The 21,657-nt window shown below is 36.0% G+C and overlaps 1 protein-coding gene across 1 annotated transcript; it reads right to left on the bottom strand.

The window, feature by feature from the left end:
• Window positions 1–17,349, bottom strand: LOC110453639 (ankyrin repeat and SOCS box protein 8-like). The gene is made up of 4 exons (XM_021502677.1): window positions 17,001–17,349; window positions 7,213–7,394; window positions 6,788–6,941; window positions 1–2,943 (listed from the first exon to the last, which is right to left on the bottom strand). The coding sequence occupies exons 1-4, from the start codon at window positions 17,256–17,258 to the stop codon at window positions 2,260–2,262; spliced, it is 1,278 nt and encodes a 425-aa protein (XP_021358352.1). The 5' UTR covers window positions 17,259–17,349; the 3' UTR covers window positions 1–2,259.
• Between the last annotated feature and the right edge of the window lie 4,308 nt (window positions 17,350–21,657).

Genomic DNA, 21,657 nt, shown 5'->3' with positions numbered 1-21,657 from the left:
TTTTTTTTTTAGCAAAACGCCAAATTTCGAGTTACAACAAAATATCCTAAAGTACGGTACATTGTTCAAACTTATCTGAATTCAAACACCACCGGGACCAAATTCAGTTTGTCTCTATTTTCCAGAAATAGAAACACACATAAGTTTAAAAAGAAAATTCTTGGGTATATATCAGTAATGACAATAACTATTCTGATTAATATCTAAGTCTAACAAAAGTCAAGAACACATATCTATACCCTGCTTAATTCTTTAAAACAAAATTAATGCGACCAAAGTTCTGTTAAAGAACCTTTTTTCATCTTACAAATTTCTGAAAATGTTGACATCTTGTAAAAATAATGCCCCTCCCTAATGGATCCAAAGATAACTGAATCAGTTAAAGTTTCCATTTTAAAACATGACTTACAAGGTATTTGTTTACACTCTATTGTACCATTATTGATACATTGCAAAAATACAAATCATAAGTGACAAAGCCAGATTAAAACAAAAGGAGAGAAACAATTCCTGAATATTTAGATCTGATACATTCCAGCAAAATCATCAGAAGCAAGAACAACATTAACAAAACTTCAAACACCAAGGATGTAACAGCTCATCTTTAGGTATGCAAACATAGGTAGTAATAAAACATGCAATTTATTATTTCAAAATGAGAAATATATCACAATGATTGCAACGCATTACAAGGTACAACATTGGTTTAGGTGGCAATACACAGTCAATAGTTTTAGATATATTTTGGTAAATGTATAGGTATTTGTAGGAGGGGGTAAGGGGCAGAGCTGATTACCTGGTAAAAAGTCTGCAGAGTTGATATCATATCATCAATCTTGGCACAAAACCAGAGTATGCACATTACATCATATCAATATAACATTATGTAAATTATGTACTCTAATCTGACAGTAATACATATATCCTGTCCTCGAGTACGTACAAAACAGGTTAATACTGGAGACAACAAAAAAATTGACCAGTAAGTTTTATGCATATACCCTGGTATCCAATAAACATATAACGTAAATTGTTATACATGTACCTTCTAACAAACATTTAAAGGTTTTAACATTTGTAGGTGTCTTGTTTGGAAGCTACACTGACTAAATGACATCTCATTATTAATGCCTATAGTTTGTTAACATACAAGTACATATCAGTAAACTTTTATATCTTAATCCTTATTGATGTTTATATACTAATTTTTGTTTCCAATTATGTTTTTTAAGCAAAATTTGATTTTTATTGATTTTTTTTTTATAAATAGTACTATAAAAACATCGCAAGAATGCACAAGTTTCCAGGTTCAGGTAAAAATTGAACCCATATTTTCGCTCCAGTTTGTTTCAGGTAACATGCCTGAAAAAAAGGGTAGGGCGGAATGTTATTTTAGTGTTAATTTTTTATTTTCCTGAATTAATATCATGATTTATTTCAAATTTTACAAATATCTATAGGGTTCGGCAGTAAAATCTACGGTAGGTTGGGAGACCTGCAATATATATTTTTTTGTTTGGCCTTATCTGTATGTATACACTGCAATGCAAATTCGCATATTTTAAAAAACATTAAGTGTGCAAGCACAAAAGTTAATTATACAAAGCGATACCCTACATTTTGACAATGTTATCAGTATTGTAAATCTCTCTCATATATCTACAAATCTAGAGGAATTCTGAAACCTTCATAGAGGGAGGTTTTTTTCTGAACAACTCTCCACGGGGCAGGATGCACACAATTTATGCTGATATTTAAGTTAGTTGGGAGAATGTGGTGTATCATTATTTCCACAACTTCAAACTTGGATTTCATGTATTTTGACAAAAATAACAAAAGTAACCATCAAAAAATATTTCCAATAAAAGTAATTTCCGCAGGGTTAATGGAGCGTTACAACACATATCGGGAGTTATTATACCCTGTAGCAGACTGGAAACCATTAAACCAACACTGCGGTATATATTACTTTGTAGTGATGTACCAATGTTTAAAATCTTACAAGTAGCAAAATGAATTGAAACACTCCCACTGAAAACCATTAAAATGTGTTATCATTGTGGTTATAAATAACTTTGTTATTTTGTATGTTTAAAATCTTACAAGTGGCAAAAGGAATTGAAATAATCACTTCTCTAAGAGTATTTGAGTAATTTATTAAAACACTTAACAGTTAATAAATATCACCCATAAATTCCATTTCTCTGAGTATATTATCCATGGAGATCTATAAATTCTAACGTTATAATACAGAAGACCTCAGTGGACACTGAGCATTAAATACTCCTTTAAGAGTGGAGGCAGAGGTAGACATTTGATTGAACAGCCAATGCTCTTTCCTAAACACTGCTCCTTAAGGTGGTTTCGTAAAACTAAACGGCAAGATGCCTTCAAGCTTGGAGCATCCTTACAGACAAGTGCTTTGAGCTCAATAATATCTTGCCAGACTATTTTCAGGTTTAATTTCCCACCAATGTCTCCGGGAGACAAGGGAAGATAATCATACAACAAAGTAATAAGCAAGTCATTGTCACGACTGTTTAGAAATCGGCACCATAATTCTTTATTTTCAGAGTGAGGTTGATTTGTAACGCATCCATGCTGTACAAGAGTTTGACATATATTGAAGAAATGCTGTTCTGCTGCAAGCTCAAGTGGATCCTGGAAAGTGACTTTACAGAGCAGATTTTCTGTAGAATATAAAAACTTAGCTTGCTTAGCATTCATCAGAGCACCATGGTTCAGGAGGAATTCAACAAGCTGCACATTTCCGTGTATGATAGCCATGTGTAAGACAGTGTCACCTGATCGACTGGTGGCATTGATGTCACATCCATAATCAATCAACTGCTGGTGAATTTCTATTTTGTTTGTGAAAAATCCTGGTGATGTGCGATCTTTCATCTCAAGGGCATTTGGGTCAGCTCTCCACTTCAGCAGAATCTATGACAAAGCCAAAGGATAACAAGGTGTAATATTAGGTGTAATTATTTAGAAAGCCTTTCATGATCACCAGTCAGCAAGCCACAGGTTCATTATCACTAACTCAAGTCTTGTGGCTCATAAGCATTAGTTATTTGAATATTTTAATCCATTTGACCCCTGTGACTTTGAATTTGAATCCAGGTTATTTATTTGAACAAAACCATAACTCTAGACTCTGAGTCAATCAGAAGAAATTGTTTGAAGGCTATAACAGTGATGTTTGAAACAAAATGCGGTCACAATCTGTGGAGCCTTTTAGGAGGAGCAGAATTTAAAAGCAAAAAAAAACTAATTCACAGATTTTAATCTCTCTGGCTTCAAGAGGCACAAAAACTCTAGTTACAACATGTGACTGCTTTTCCTCAGTAATGTTTAAAACAAAACATGTTAACAATAGACTCAGTCCTTCAGGAGGAGGAGTCTGTTGGACGATAAAATTTCATGACATGCCTTATATTTGGCACATCATTTTCCCAACAGGGTTGTACAAACTTCTTTTATACAACAAATGATTACTTTACCTGAGACATGTTTTTTTCAAAATCAAGTAAAAATATGTGTAGTTCTTAAGGAAAAGTAGCCTTTAAAGATTAAATCTAATTTAGGCCTATTTTGGGCCCCTTCCCCCCATCATATACAATGCAGGGGATCACATTAGTTTCATTGATACAACATATCCCCTTCGCAGGTTTTGGGAAAGAATTGGTATAGCTTTCCTGTTTTCTGTTTCCTACTCTCTCCTTTTGGTGGGAGCATCCTAGGCACTTGTCTTCATATGACCATAGCTGTTTGGAGGATGTTACCCCCCCCCCCCCCCCCCCCCCCCCCCACATAATGTCCTTGTCCTATTGATATTAAATGCTAAATTTTTATCTGGTTAAAATTCACCACGCCTTTTAGGAGAATTAGGCTTTAAGAGGCCAAAATGCAATTTCCCCCCTATTTGACCCGGGCCCCTCAGCCCCCGGTTTGATTTTCATAACCAAAAGATGCATCATGATAAATTTTGTTGAGATCCTATATGGAGGAATGAGGTTTTAAAGGAAAAGTTTGACCGCCAATGAAAACTAGGTCATTGCATAACTCTGTCGCTCCTTTGGACCAGTGGGCAGGTGAAAAATCCCAAACAAGGTCCATAAAGTGTTACCCGATCATTTTTAGGCTATTTACCCAAGCGAAAATGTGATAAAGTATAAATTTACCAATATGTATAATCAAAAATGTCTTTCTGACTGTGTATTGGCTTTTACAATATGATATTGGGGAGAGACCAACATATCTATAGAACATTTCCATCCATGAAGAGGATTTGATTCTATAGCACATCTGAGTCTGAAGAAGATTATTTAAATTTTTGCCAATTTGACTTCGTAAGGTCAGACCCATCTGGAGGATAAATTCTTATCCCCATCCCAGGTTTATGATTATTGCCAAATTTCATCCAAATCTGAGAGATAGTTTCTGGAAGAAGTAAAAAAGATCACTGTTTCAGATTTACAATAAGTGACCACCAGTATGAGCCTCCTGAGAGTCAACCTTTTCTTGAGCATAAATTCTGATCCTCATCATCAAGGCAAACTTTTAAAGAAATTTTGGTGAGAATCCACCTTCAAGTTTCACAAACTCTTTTGAAAGGTTTTCAGTCTGTGACCCCTCAACCCCCTGGAGAGTCAGCCTCATCTTGAATATAGATTCTGTTCCCCAACATGGGCTTTTGCTCCCCTCCCAATCCTCTTCACTAGTATAAATTCCAATTCTCATCATATACACATCACTTTATGAAAAGTTGGTGAAATCCACCAGTACATTTTGCAGAAGAAGACTTTTGAAGGTTTTGCACTCTGTGACCCCTCAGCCCCTAGGGAGTCTGCCTCATCTTGAGTATAAATTCTTATACCCACCCTGGGCGCATGATTACTTCTAATTAAGTTTCAACAAAATCTGACAAGACAGTGTGTGAGGAGAGATCTAAAGAGTGGTTGTTTATGCATGACGAAGGATGTAAGGCAACTGCACTAGGTTACCTGAGTTACATAATAAAACATTGTGGACAGCCATTTAAAACACTCCCCTACCATAAATCTTTTCAACACTGAAGTGCAAAAAATTCCACAGTTATTTGTTTAGACTACACTTTAACAAGCACGATCATTTAATTGTTTTGGAGACAGTGTGAAGTGTCAGTAAACATCCATTGAACAATTACACTGGTTAAATATACCGATCCATGAGCATGACTGTTGCGTAATATAATATACACAGAGCTAGACAATAAGGGTACACTGTAGCCAGATGGTCTGAGGCTAAGTGGATGATATCTCCTGCTGGACTAGTGGTTCTAAAACCCACTAGCCCAACTGACTAGTAGTCAAAGTGTGATATTACTTAACATTTTGAATCAATATGGGGTTAGCGGAATTTGCGCATGGACTGATAAAACTGGAAATTACTAGCCTGAATTACTAGTGGTTTTAAAATTCTATTTCTACCCCAATACCTACATGACTAGTACTTTTGTGTTACACAATACCATTATAGAGGTTTTCCTGAATGTTTATCACAATTATAAACACTTTTATTTGTTCAATCATGTGCACATTGCTTGCTTAAATGTATAAAAGTGATTGTAAGCCTTTGTTTTTTGTTTTCACAATTATAACCATTACTATTATCCATATGTTGTAAAGCGCTTTAGAGTAATTTTACAAATTATATAGGGCGCTATATAAATGTTGTATATTATTATTATTGTTATTATAATTGATTGGTACCTAGATAAACTTGTGCCATATTCAAATCAACTCAATCTAAAACTTAATATGACAATTTCACAACTAGATATATATTTTTTTTCTTTCTGGAAAACACAGCAGACTACCATCTTGGATATGAATTTGTATTAGGATTCTACCAGATGTTAGAAAATTACACAAGATATTCTTCTACGGACTTAAAATCTGACAATTACTATAACCTGAAATTTAGAAAATAAAAGCTGCAGCTTATTTTCTATTTCAATAAGAAATCCTTTCAGCTTAGTTTTTAATCTGGCTGTCATTCATTGATCAAAATGAACTATTAGTATCTGATTTGCATATAATTCATAACTAATGCTGCTTTTAAGCTAAAAATATCAACTGTCCAAATTGGCTAGCAGATAACCAGCGCAGGAGGTACTGATATAAAAGTTGGCAAATGTAGGTGACAAAGTGTATGAGATATCATACCCCAAAACAAGCATTTCACCATGAATGGCCAGAATATATATAGGACAAGCTTTGTATAGAGTGGGACACAAGGCCTGAGTTTAGTTGTCCAGACAGTGTTGATGTATGGAATGGGCATAACTTTGTCAATAAGTGTTGAAATGAAAGTTTAACTGCATAAGTTATCACCTTACCTTTTATGATGCTAAAGTGTTCGAAGTTTCATATTAACACAAATACAGTCCTTCAGGAGAAGTAATCCAGATAAAGTTGTGTCTTCAGGCAGATGGAAATTTATTTTAGTTTACCATGATTTCTTACTTTTTAGTTATAGTCCATTGTCCCTTAGTCCGAATTATTCTGACGTTTTATCGACTTTTTTCATATCGGTCTGTAATCGACGACAGACCGATATGAAAAAAGACGATAAAACGTCAGAATAATTCGGACTAATTGTCCCTTTGGGTCCTCATTAGACAACAATGTTGAAATGATATTGAAACCCTATTTGCTATAGATCTTTCCTACCAAATTTTGTTTAAAAAAATCCAATTAATGATGTTCTGTGCAATTAAAGAACTACTGATATACAATACCTTTACAGTTTCCAGGTTTTCTTTGGAGCAGGCATCATGAAGTAGGGAGTATCCAGACTCTGGGATGAAACTGTTGATGCTACATCCAGACTCCAGAAGGAAAACCACCATAGCAACATGATTATTGGAGACAGCATAACTAATGGCTGACTTCCTGTTGGTAAAAAAATGACCAATCAGAATAAATTTCACATATATATGTTCATATAAATTATATACACAAAAAAAAAAGTTCTATTTACACCAATGCCACATCTTGAAAGACACTTTTCCTTAACATTTGAACAAACAAATGTTTGATATGGGTCTAATAGATAATATAACATGAAACCTAGAAATATTGTATAATATTTCAGTAATAAACACAATGAGCTCTGTACCGTTAATATATAGATTTGAGATTAATATCAGAAACAGAGACCTACCCATAATCATCCACTTTGTCTTTCTGGCAGTCATGACTTAGCAGAAGCTTGACTATGTTGAAAGAGTTTTGAATGACAGCTTGACTGATTGGAGACAGTCGAGGGTAAAACGGAGGAATCTTGGCTTGTTGATCTACATCACAGCCATTGTTGATAAGCAGTTTGCAAATGTCCAGATTTTTCTATAATTTAAAAATACGAAATGAAAGATGTCATACCAATGTATGGGTGGCTATATTTTGGTATAGCAGGGACAATGAGAGATATAGATAACACAAAATTATAACAAAAACAAAACCAGCATCGTACAACATCACTGAGTAGTGTCGGGTCACCAGATTCTGAACCCTCAAGGCAACATTTGCCGAATAAACAAACTAGAGCAAAATCACACAGCTATTTACTTTAATTTTTACCTGGAACATCACCTCCTATATAATGACAATTCAAGACTATTTCAATCCTGTAGGGGACTTCACCTTTGTTTTAGGTTCTTGTGTAAACTTAATGACTCTTATAATTTTTTAAATGACAAAAAAATGTTTTGCAGAACTTTTTATTTTTATTTCCTTTATTCCATGCACATTACTTCCATCTACCAGTATATATAATACGGAGCACAGGAAACGTATCCCAGATTCCAAAATTCTTCCTGTTACTGTTACGGTATAAAAGTAAGCTCATAAAAAATAACCCAGAACTTATAAATACCAAAACTAGCAAAGAAAAATGTTTTCTATGACAACTTTGTGAATGCTCCTTGTCTCTTTAAATACCTCTACCTTCTCAGGGACAATCCTGGAATTTGAAAGCATTGGTCCATTTTCAGCAATTTTTAGTCAATATCAAAATTAGGAGGGGCCATTATATGTAAAATTTAAAGAAAATTGGAACATGGTGGGGTTAATTTCAGTTTAGAGGGGTCAATGGCCCCATTGCCCCTCCAGGATTATCCATGCCTTGTTCTGATTGACTACCTTGGTACATTGCATTTCTGTTCAACCAATAAGACCAAATCTGGTTTACTTTCCATTGCTTTGATAGTTTCATCAGACATGCTAATATCTGAAGGATCAGCACTGCAATGACACTATCCTGCTCAGTGTTGGCTGGCTGCTGAGGCTGAGTATCAGAAACAACAGCTGAAGTACATACAGCACTTGTAACATTACCAAAAACAGTAAATGTTTTTTGTGTTTTTTTCTTAATCTACTGTGGATCAGGTTTATACATTTACCATCATATGGCATTGCCACTACATAACCCTTCAACACTCAAATGGCATACATAATACATGTAGCTATGAATGCAATGACTTGATTATTGATGTCATCATTGTTATGACATCATAATTGAATGTTTGATATCACTGACTCTCCTTGGACAGGTGGCTGTTCTATCCAAACAAAAAGTATATGATAAATACATTTTTTGAACTAAATGCTGAATATTGGTAAGTTAAACCAATTCTATATTAGATGAACCGATTCAAAAATCATGGTAAAACATATAAATATTGAACTGATTTCATCCATCAGCAATATGTAGCCAACTGAACAAAGGCAAATTTAACAAGAATTGCTAGCATGCTTCATAGAATTTGCCTTCGTACTTTGCCTGTGTATATCATCTTTTTAAGTAATGTTATATGTCCTTGCCCCAAAGAGGCTCCAGACCAAATCGTTAAAATACCATTACCAGCATCTCACTGTACCATACACACTAGTTATTTCTACTTCAGCTTTTATCCCTCGCTTTCACCGAAACAGGGGATATTTTGGGTTTGTCTGTCTGTCTGTCATGCTTCGTTTCCATGCAATAACTACAACAAATGTTAACCGATTTTCTTCAAACTTGATCACAGGGTTAAATGCCTTAAGGGCTCAATCAAGTTTGATGACCACTTTCAGCAGACCCCATTTGACGGAGTTATGGACCCTTGAATAATGAAAAACGTCATTATCTGCCGCTCTTTGTTTCCGTATAACTACAACAAATGTTAACCGAATTTCTTCAAACTTGGTCACAGGGTTTAATGCCTTAAGGGCTCGGCCAAGTTTGATGACCATTTTCAGGAGACCCAATTTAGCGAAGTTATGGCCCCTTGAATAACGAATCAGTCATTATCTGCTGTGTTTCGTTTCCGTGCAATAACTACAACAAATGTTAACCAATATTCTTCAAACTTGGTCACAGGGTTAAATGCCTTAAGGGCTCAGCAGAGTTGGATGACCACTTTCAGCGGACCCCATTTGGCTAGTTATGGCTCCTTGAATAAAGAAAAATGTCATTATCTGCCGTTTCTGTTCATTAACTCTCGCAAATATTATCTGATTGGCTTCAAACTGAGTAACAGGGTTCAACGCATTAAGGGCTCGGCCAGGTTTGACAACCACTTTAATCGGACTCCATTTGACAGAGTTATGGCCCCTTGATAACTCAAATAATAGCCAAATTCCTTCAAACTTGATAACAATGTTTGTGTTCCTCTGTCTCTCCACCAATCTCAGGCACTCTTTGGTTTTTGTGTGACAATTGCTGTAGATATTGTTCAGATGTTTCAATCAAATTATGTATGCAAATCCGACTTATGCTAAGTTTACCAACCGATGTGATTTGTGCATATTTACGGATATTATCAATGAGGTGTAGGGCTTTTCTTTCCCTTGAAGTTTCAAGCTATACATTATGTCTCAACAGTTGACCAGTAAGCTCATCCTGGTTAAAGTGACAATATAATGACAGGAGGTCCTTGGTTTGAATCTCAGTCAGGCCTACTCCAACAATGTTAAAGGTTTACACGGCGAGATACTTTTGACAGGCATATCCCATAGAAAAAAGTCCGACCAGCGGCCTCTTATGTTATAGGAGTAAGTCAGGCCCTCTTTCACACTCACTGGTGTGGATTCTCTTCATTAAGTTCATCTTCACTGTTAATAAAAATCTGCATTATCCTTTTTTATAAATGCTTTATAAAAATCCTATAAATATATCGTCTACTAGTCATAGGTTTCCGCACGTTATAAATTTCTGCGCAGCCATTTTATCAAGCTATATCTCGTTACTACATGACCTGCTGCATGGACACTACACAGGGATATTTTAGATGTTTGACCATCGTCTGTAAACTGACGCAAAAATTACCAGAAGTTTGCCTGGAAAACACGTATAAATATGCAGTTTTACTTAATACACTTTTTATCTTGCTCCAAATGAACCCATACATGAAACAAGAGGCCCAATGGGCCTGAATCGCTCACCTGGTATTAATCTCACACTTGTAATCTTAAAAGTGGACTAAAATGCATCTACAGGAAGAATATCAGTGTTTGATTCATAAGAGCCTATTAAAAGATTTAAACATATGACGCCTGTGACCTTGAATGTCGAACAAGAACATTAGGTTGAACAGAGTTTAAAGTCTTCCAACCCAGCATGCTTTTGGCAAAATATCCTAACCCTGGACCTATTGGTTATACAGAACAAGTCATTTAAAGATTTTAACATATATTGACCACTGTGACCTTGAATATGGGCGAAGGTCATTCATTTTGACAAAATTGGTAGCCCTTCATCCCAGCCTGTTAATGACCAAATATCATCGGCCCCTGTGACCTTGAATATATGTAAAGGTCATTCATTTGAATAAACCTGGTTGCCCTTTATCCCAGCATGCTACTGGCCAAATATCATCATCCTAAGACTTTCGGTTATTGAGAAGAAGTTGTTTAAAGGTTTTTAACATATTTAACCCCTGTGACCTTGACAATAAGTAAAGGTCATTCATTTGAACAAACTTGGTAGCCCTTCATCCTGGCATATTACTGGCCAAATATCATTATCCTAGGCCTCTTAGTTATTCAGAAGAAGTTGTTTAAAGGTTTTTAACATATTTGACCCCTGTGACCTTGAATATAAGTAAAGGTCATTCATTTGAACAAACTTGGTAGCCCTTCATTCTAGCATGTTACTGGCCAAATATCATTAGCCTAGGCCTCTTAGTTATTCAGAAAAAGCTGTACAAAGATTTTTTAAGACAATTGACCCCTGTGACCTTGAAATTGACGAAGGTCATTCATTTGAACAAACTTGGAAGCCCTTCATCCCAGCATGTTACTAGCCAAAAATCATCACTCTGGGCATTTTGGTTATTCAGAAGAAGTTGTTTAAAGTTTTTAACATATTTGACCCCTGTGACCTTGAAAATAGGTGAAGGTCATTTATTTGAACAAACTTGGTAGCCCTTCATCCTAGTTTGCTTCTGGCCAAATATCATCACCCTAGGCCTTTTGGTTACTAAGAAGAAGTTGTTTAAAGTAAAATATTAACGCCGGACGCCGGACGGACGGACGACGGACGCTGCACCATGGCATAAGCTCACTTGGCGCTTCGGGCCAGGTGAGCTAAAAACTGATATATTTCATTCATGAACCGGTTATTTTGTAGCCTGACAAACGGTCGAAAATGTCATATGCAAATGAGGCCATATCTCCTTGTCAATTTTTTTCCATTTCCGAAGAGCGAAGGGGACATTCTTACATCGATAACCACTGTTTGCAGTGAAAAGTAAGCCTAAAATGCAATGCACTTTCAATTTGCACCAATTTTAAACAAAAATAAAATGATAAATAACATACCATCAACCAAAACCAATATAAGACTGCACAAAAAAATAATAACAGATTCTATTATACCTAAACAAATTAAATAACATTAATAAAATAACATTAATTCGCTCAAGTTGACATATTGAACAAGAGGCCCAATGGGCCTGCATCGCTCACCTGGTATAAATCTCACACTTGTAACATTAAAAGTGATCTAAAATAAAGCTACAGGCAAAATATCAGTATTTATGATCAAAATTCATTCAAAAGAACCTGTTAATGTTTTTTTAAAACATTTCACCCCTGTGATTGAAAGTCGAACAAAGTCATTATGTTGAACACATTTTATAGCCTTTCATCTCAGGATGCAACTTGCAAAGTATCAACATCCTGGGACCCATGGCTATTCAGAAGAGGTTGTTTAAAGGTTTTAAACAAATATGACCCCTGTGACCTTGAATATAAGTCAAAGTCATTCACTTTAACAAACATAGTAGTCCTTGATCCCAGCATGCTATTGACTAAATATCAACATCCTGAGCATTTTGGTTATTCAGAACAAGTTGTTTAAATAATTTGAACATATGAGCTCCTTGTGACCTTGAATATGATTCAAGGTCAAACATTTAAACAAACTTGGTAGCCCTTGATCCTAGTATGCTACTGACTAAATATCATCACTCTGGCATTTTGGTTACTGAGAAGAAGTTGTTTAAAGTTTTTAACATATTTGACCCCTGTGACCTTGAATATGGGTGAAGGTCATTCATTTGAACAAACTTTGTAACCCTTCATCTTAGCATGCTATTGGCCAAATATCATCACCCTGGGCATTTTGGTTATTCAGAAGAAGTTGTTTAAAGTTTTTAACATATTTGACCCCTGTGACCTTGAATATAGGTGAAGGTCATTCATTTGAACAACTTGGTAGCTCTTGACCCCAGCATGCTACTGGCCAAATATCATCACCCTGAGCATTTTGGTTATTGAGAAGAAGTTGTTTCAAGTTTTTAACATATTTGACCCCTGTGACCTTGACTATGGGTGAAGGTCATCTATTTGAACAAATTTTGTAACCCTTCATATCAGCATGCTACTGGCCAAATATCATCACCCTGTGCATTTTGGTTATTCAGAAGAAGTTTTTTAATGTTTTTATCATATTTGACCCCTGTGACCTTGAATATAGGTGAAGGTCATTCATTTGAACAAACTTGGTAGCCCTTCACCCAAGCATGCTACTGGCCAAATAACATCTCCCTGGGCAGTTTGGTTATGGAGAAGAATATGTTTAAAGTTTTTAACATATTTGACCCCTGTGACCTTGAAAATGGGTGAAGGTCATTCATTTTAACAAACTTTGTGGCCCTTCATCCCAGTTTGCTTCTGTCTAAATATCATCACCCTAGGCCTTTCGGTTATTAAAAAGAAGTCGTTTAAAGTAAAATATTGACGCCGGACGACGACTATATGCTGATAGTTTTTTGTTTCCATTGTATATGGTGTACATGTCTTTGACAGTCATCCGTAATTTCAACAGTTTTCTACCGATATGAGTATGAAATCGCGACTGTTTATTTAGTGCGCGGAAACTGATAACACAAGGATATCGATTCGGTTTTTGGCAGTGGAACGGGAGATTAATCCTTAAGACTTCCCACCCCTCGTAATACACATGCATTTTCGTATTGTGCATCGGGCATTCCATTATCGTAGTGTAAATTATAGTAACACCGGGTAAACAGTAGTACACATGCGTGATGATGATATGTCAACACCCGAAATCGAGACTTACTTGGAAATAAAGCGTATGATACAACGACATAAATTAACTCACGGGAAGACATTGACATACGATCAGACGACTTCAGGAAGGTCGCTTATGAGGTGCATCGAATGCAAACTGATGTGTTTTGTTTACACATCTGTACATTTCACGTGCTAACACTAGTTCACAAGCTCAGGGTCGCTACGATTTTTGTTGTCGAGCTAGTTTCGCTCCGTAAGGTAAATCATTTCACAAATGCTATAACAATAACTCTGTGAAAATAGTGTTTTATAAATATCAAGATCACTATAAAATGCTGCATGTACCATGCGGTAGCCTATGGTTACATATATACATAACATGTAAATATTCCAGGCGTAAGCGGGCTAATAATGGATAAAATGACCGAGTAATGATGAATTGAATTTTTCAATCGCGGCGTGGCACATGTGTGTACTAGCATGTAAAGTGTAGAAAGCGTCGCCAGATAATACCGTTACAGTTACCTGCTAAAGTAAGCGACATCAAAAGATATGTTGTTAGTTAGACTTTTATTGATATATATTCCAAATTTCAGCTCGATATTTGAAAAAATTATCAAGTTATGATAAATTTATTATTAAGATCGGCGGCGTGGCATACGTGTGTGAATAGAGCTCAACATATGAAGAAGCGTCTTCAGAACATATATCTAAAATTCATCGATTAAGTAAGCGACATCAGAAGAAATGTTTTTAATGTGAATATAATACGCCTCTATATAAAATTTCAGTTAGATATATGAAAAAACTGACCGAGTTATCGTGAATTTATTATTTTACTATCGTCGGCTTGGCACGATGTACAGATATAAAGCTTAACACTCTGCCACATATGTGTACGTATATATAGATACATAGGGTAGCTATAGGGCTTTGCATAAGTGAACACAGTTAGATTATATTGCTATATAAACATTGATACCCCTTCAATCAGCTGTGTCAAGAATATAATTATTGTATATATTGAACAATTTATATTTTAACTGTAACCGATTAAGAATACATATATACATATAAAATATATTATTTTATTATAAATAATTTAGTGGGATGGGGATGGGAATGCGTAATTTTCGAGTTTCTCAGGACTTTTTGAGAAAGATGGTGGCCCTGAAAAGGGCTGTTTAAGCAGGCGACTAGCGCAGTCTTTGACAGTACAACGCTAGTTGAAGCTGTCTGGCATACCGCGAAGTGATCCAGTCCTGGCCTTCTCCAATCTGGGTGATTGAATCGAGATTGCGCAATGCTGCAATTCCAAAAGGTTGGAAAAACAACAATTGCGAATTGATGAACCACATCATCAAAACTTCTAGGGGACTGGAAAATATCAAAGGTTCCCGAGCTGATTCAGCGTTTGGATACCATTCTACAATCGCAGTACTCCGACGTACGTAGATCGTTGCATGGTACTGGAGACTATAAATTGGCCGCCCAAGCGCAGCATTTCAAGTTGAGCACAGTTGTATGGTGCGAATTGTCAATGTTTGATAAAGCGCGCAAAGTTGACAAGTTCCTAAAGTATGTGTGGAAGAAAACAGACTTTTTAACATCTACGAATGGTATGTTAACAATACCTAAAACCGCAGCAATCGCCAAAAACCAGGGACGTGAAATCGTGTTTGCACGAATGGCACCGAAACGCACTGTCCTCTTAAACAACAATAGTTGTAACTTAGTTACCTGATGACAATAACGCTAAATGAAGAACTTTTTTACGCTTTCACAACACTTGTGTGCAGGACGGGATTCAAGATGTGAAATTTATTGACATTTGATTTTTTTACGAGTTTGAACAGAGAAACAGTTATTCTTACGTATACAGACAAAATGTATTTGATTATATGAAATACCGATATTTACACCTGTGTGCCAGTTAAGAAGTTTAAAACGATTGTATTTTTCAGCTGTACCTTTACAACAATAACCATTAAAATTTAGTGTAGTCTTCATTTAAACTTATAGGAACTTAGGGATTTTTTTAAACACCAACCTTAAATCGATTTGTCACACGAACATATAACGGACTCTGAGTAGAACCACGTCCACAGGGTCTGGTAACATGCTCGTTTCAAGAGTGTGGCTGAGAGTTCTACAATATAATTTGGTCTAACTGTGTTCACCTATGCGAAGCCCTACCCTACGTACACATATGTGACACGGCGTATAGCTTCGTAAAATCGTAAAATTAAATTCAAGATAACTTAATCATTTTTTAACAAATCTACCTGAAGTTTGGTATAAAGGTGTATCATAGTTATATGAATAACATATCTTCTGATGTCGCTTACTTAATCGATTAATTTTAGAGATATAGTTTGAAGACGCTTCAAAATCTGTCGAGTTCTATTCACACACGTGTTCCAAGCCGTCGATCGTAATAATCAAAAACATCATTACTCAGTCATTTATTCAAATTTCTACCTGAAGTTTTTAGTATAAAGGTGTATCATAGTTATACGAATAACATATCTTCTGATGAACCTTACATTATAGGTTAATATTAGAGATATTGTCTGAAGACGCTTTACAATCTGTAGTGTTCTATTCACACACGTATGCCACACCGCCGATCGTAATAATAAATTAATCATAACTCGATCATGTTTTCAAATATCGAGCTGAAATTTGGAATATATATCGATAAAAGTCTTACTAATAACATATCCTCTGATGTCGCTTACTTTAGCGAGTAATTTTAACGATATTATCAGGCGACGCTTTCTTCACTTTACATGCTAATACATGTTGATGTAGTTGTAAAAAAACACGTGTACATGTGCCACGCCGCAATCGTAAAATTCAATTCATCAATTTTTCAAATATCAAATTGAAATTTGGTACAGAGGTGTATTATTGTCATATTAACAACATATCTTCTGATGTCGCTTACTTTATTCAGTATTTTTGAAGAGTTTGTCTGGCGACGCTTGTTGTAACTTGAAGACGCTTGTTGTCGGTTGAAGACGCTTTTAAGTGAGACCACTTTTATCCATACAATTTCAATAAAAAGCACTTGGTGTAACGTGTTTAAGGTATTTTATGATAAATACAATATTTGTGGGGTTGATAAGCAATGTTTCTTTTCATTATTTTATTGTTGTAATACATATTGTAGTTTTGAACTGCCACTCACTCCAAAAATGTGAAAGTGATAAATTTGACAAAAATTCAATTTTTCAGTATTTTTTACAAAAAAATCCCCAGTTTATCGGAATGCTTAGATTGTCATAATAAAATCATTTCTACATAGTGACATAACCATTAATTGAATTCTGCTGGTTAATTGCAAAAAGGTGGAGCCTCCTTAATTAAATACGGTGAATTACATAGTAGAAGGTGACGTTAGCTAAACTCATCAATGAAAGTATTAACCTTGATAACAGCCGAACACAAAGCTGTTTCGTGTTTATCATTTGCTCCATTCAAAACACTTCGGATGTCTGCTTTGTTCTGTTTAATGACTTCTATGTAGTTTCGCACTTGTTCCACTTCGTTGGATTTGACAGCTTCGATTAAAGAAATAACATCTTTGTCAACGTTGACCACATTGTCTAGCCGACACGAAAAATCGATGACAGGATACAGTTTTGGTCGAATATCACAGTCGACAAATTTGTAGAGAAGCGGCATTTTAAATCCAACACTAATTCATCCTCCTCTTGATAACCTCTCAACAACAGTCTATTGTGCTCGCTGGGTCCGGTCCGTATAGTTTCATCAGCCGAACTCTCCAATATATGAAAGTAGTAAAGGTAGTCAGAAGGGGACGTGCTAAATACAAGAATAAACCTGAACAAAAGCCTGAAAGGACCTGAACATGGATATATAAGATAAAAAAATAAAAAAAATACCTAATAAGGGCCTACTTCAGGTATTATATGCAACATTTAAGGGTTAGCAAATGTTAAATGAAATGGGGGATATCAAAACATAATCGATGCATATTTACAAAACACAATCTAAATACTGTGATAAATCTGTGATTATTATGCAATTGAAATCTGTGATCATATGTGATATTTGTACCTGTATCTTGCTTTTACCGAATAAATATTATTATAAAGAGTGAAAATTAGCATTGCAAGGAATTAGAATTAGAAGGTGACGTTAGCTAAACTCATCAATGAAAGTATTAACCTTGATAACAGCCGAACACAAAGCTGTTTTGTGTTTATCATTTGCTCCATTCAAAACACTTCGGATGTCTGCTTTGTTCTGTTTAATGACTTCTATGTAGTTTCGCACGATTAAAGAATTCCAGAGTCTAAGAAAAAAGGGTAAACTTCTCGAGGCAATTATAGAGTCAACAGATCCAGACATAATAATAGGCACTGAAACGTGGCTAGATCCAAACATAAAATCAAATGAAATTTTTCCTGACTACTTAGACTATGACATCGAACGAAGAGATCGTCCCAAAGACCCACATGGGGGAGTAATGATAGCAGCAAAACAATCATTACAATTAGGGAGCATAACAAGAAGCACAGAGATAGAACTACTAACTGGTACAATCACCCTAGAAGGAAAAACGAAAATGCTTATTGGTGCTTTTTATCGCCCTCCAGATAAAACAGATGACATCTACCTAAATAAAGTTAAGGAAGAAATAAATACCATCAAAGCAAAACATAAAAAAAAAATCTTCCTAGTTGGAGGCGACTTCAACCTACCAGATATTAATTGGCAAGAACAGACCATCACACATAGACAGTACCCAACAAAAACCAGTCAAGCTTTTTTAGACACCGTAGCTGATAATGGATTAGAACAAATTGTAGACTTCCCAACACGCAAAGAAAACACCTTGGATTTAATGCTTACCTCCCATCCATCATTCAAACTAAGATGTAAACCTTTACCATCAATAGGAAACAGCGACCATGACATCGTCCTTCTTGATATGGCATGCAAACCTTTAAAACCAAAACCAGTAAGAAGGAAGATATACTTGTGGAAAAAAGCAGACATATATAAGATAAAGGAAGACCTGGAAACCTTCAAGAAATCTTTTATAAACATCAGCGACAGAACTATAGAATCCATGTGGCAAAGCTTCAAATCAGAAATTCAAAAAACCATTGAGAAGCGAGTACCAACAAAAATGACTCAAGGTAGACATACTCACCCATGGATGAACACAACAATAAGACGCAAGATCAACCAAAAACAAAAAGCACATAAGAAAGCTAGGAAAACCAAAAAGAAAAGAGACCAAGACAGATACAAGAGACTAAGACAATAAGTACAATGGGAAATCAGACAAGCCAATAAGAAATACATGGAAGAAGTCAGCTCCAATTACAAGGATAATCCTAAGAAATTCTGGTCCTATATTAAAAGCAAAGGACAAGAATGGACAGGAGCAGCACCATTAAAGAACAAAATGGGATTCCTCCAAAGCGATAACAAGAGCAAAGCTAACATCCTTAATGACCGATTCCAGTCTGTATATACAAAAGAAAACCTTAATAACTTCCCAAATAAAGGGAAAAGTCCATATACCACCATGGAGGATATACAAATCAATGTGAAAGGAGTTCACAAAGTATTGAAGAACCTTAAACCACACAAGGCAACTGGACCAGATGCTATACCATCCTGTATACTAAAGATAGCAGCAGACCAACTTGCTCCAATTCTTACAGAACTGTACCAAGCATCCCTCAACACCGGAAAAGCCCCTCAAGATTGGAAAGATGCAAATGTAGTCCCACTCTTCAAAAAGGATGAAAGACATCTAGGATCAAACTACAGACATGTATCACTTACCTCAATTACATGCAAAGTCCTGGAACACATTATACACAGCAGTGTAATGGACCACTTTGACAATAACAAAATAATTACAAACGCACAACACGGATTCCGCAAACGACGATCTTGCGAATCCCAACTAATCACCACCATTCATGACATTGCATCGAAATCAAAAAATAACAGCCAAGTAGATATCATCCTACTAGATTTTGCAAAAGCGTTTGATAAAGTGCCACACCATCGCCTACTACATAAACTTGAGTATTACGGAGTAAACCCTAAAACAAACAAGTGGATAAGATCCTTCCTACAAAACAGAACGCAAAGCGTTATCCTAGAAGGAGCTGTCTCTGAACAGGTCCCAGTACTCTCTGGTTTACCTCAAGGGACAGTTCTTGGACCTCTGCTGTTCCTAGCCTACATAAACGACATGCCAGATTCAGCAAAATCATCAGAGACCAAACTATTTGCGGACGACAGCCTCCTCTATAGAACCATAAGCAACCAAGCAGAAAGTGATCTACTGCAGAAAGATCTAACATCATTAGAGGACTGGGAAAATAAATGACAAATGAGCTTCAATGCGAAAAAATGCATTGTAATCCGAATACAATCCAAGAACCGTCCTCTAATACCAACCAACTACCAACTGCATGGACAAAGACTAGACACCTGGAAGCTAGCAAATACCTAGGAGTAACAATCAGCGATAACCTAACCTGGGTCAGACATATTGACAATATAGTGGGTAAAGGCAACAAAACACTAGGTTTCATAAAACCTAAAAGATTGCACTAAAACGGTTAAAGCAGCAGCATATTCAACAATAGTAAGACCTTCAGTTGAATATGCATCCACGGTATGGGATCCAACAAAACAGACCAAGATAAAGGCAGTCGAACGAGTGCAGAAAAGAGCAGCCAGACTTGTAAACAACAACTATACAGACCGCACACCTGGCTGTGTAACAAACATGGTAAAATCATTAAAATGGGAAAGCCTTGAAGACCGCAGAAAACAAAATAGGCTATCCATGCTGTTTAAAATACAACATGATCTAATAGACATAGATCGGCAACAATATCTGACGCCAAATGATAGCCGGACCAGAGGTAAAAACCGCTTCTACCAAGAAAGGGCTACAACAGACGCCTTCGGCCAATCATTCTTCCCAAGGACCATCACGGACTGGAACCAACTACCAACATCAGCGACATCAGCCAACACAGTTGAAGGATTCAGAGCTGCACTGCAGGCATGCTCTGCTAAAATCTAGACAGTAACATCCTGTACATAATTTTAATTTTATACATATAGAGAACGTTTTAATGTAAATAGCCAAGAGAATACTTTCTGTGTTGTCCGACACTGCGCAAAGTTCTCGCGAAACCAAATACATTCATTTATTGAATTCGGTTCCTTACCTGGAAGAAGAAGAAGAATTAAAATCCAATCGAACTAATTCGGGTCGGCCATTACTGGCGTTCGTTTACCGACCCGACTATCAATCCAAAAGTATCGTGATAACATTTTATATCAGTTTAAAGGTAATCAAAATAACTAGGTTAAAGTGGATGCTGAACGAAAATCGGTTCCGTATTAGGTCAAGAAAAAACCACAATGATGTTTTTCATCATTTTTTCCAGTTAGATATCGATTCATTCCGGCCATCGGTTTTGCAATCAGTTTATAAGGCGTGTTCAAACATTTGATATCATCTTAAAGAGTACAAAATTACCTTGTCTAAAATGGTCACTGATCAAAGAAAAAATGTTCAGCATTCATCGAGATTATGTGTATTTGAACGAAAACAGCTGAAAATATTGTCATTTTTATTTCATTGTGGTTTCATTCCGGCCCCCAGTTTTACCTTTAATTCTTTTTTTTTATCATAACTAATTATTGTGAGAAAACAACCCCATAAAATTATCTTTCCTGCACTAGTCATCAAATAAATTTCCATTAGACACTTAGGGAGATATGGCATTATAAATTCTTAAATCTCTTCATTTTTGAGTGCATTCCGGGTTTTACGCTCTACCTTCCAAGATGGCTGCGCCCATGTGGGGCGCGTCTAATTACCCAATACTACCCAATACCACCCAATACTACCCAATACTACCCCATACGATCCAGTTATGAACCAAATACTTCTTTATTACTGTGAAATATCACCTTTGTAGACGTTATTTACTTCCATCTGCCATATTTTATCGGGAAATATGCGATTTGGTGCCGAAAACATCACCGAATTGCCGTGACTATGACC

This window comes from Mizuhopecten yessoensis, unplaced genomic scaffold (assembly GCF_002113885.1).
Source record: "Mizuhopecten yessoensis strain PY_sf001 unplaced genomic scaffold, ASM211388v2 scaffold7473, whole genome shotgun sequence".
NCBI classification, from domain to species: Eukaryota; Metazoa; Mollusca; class Bivalvia; order Pectinida; family Pectinidae; genus Mizuhopecten; species Mizuhopecten yessoensis.
This window is presented reverse-complemented; position numbering and strand designations above follow the sequence as displayed.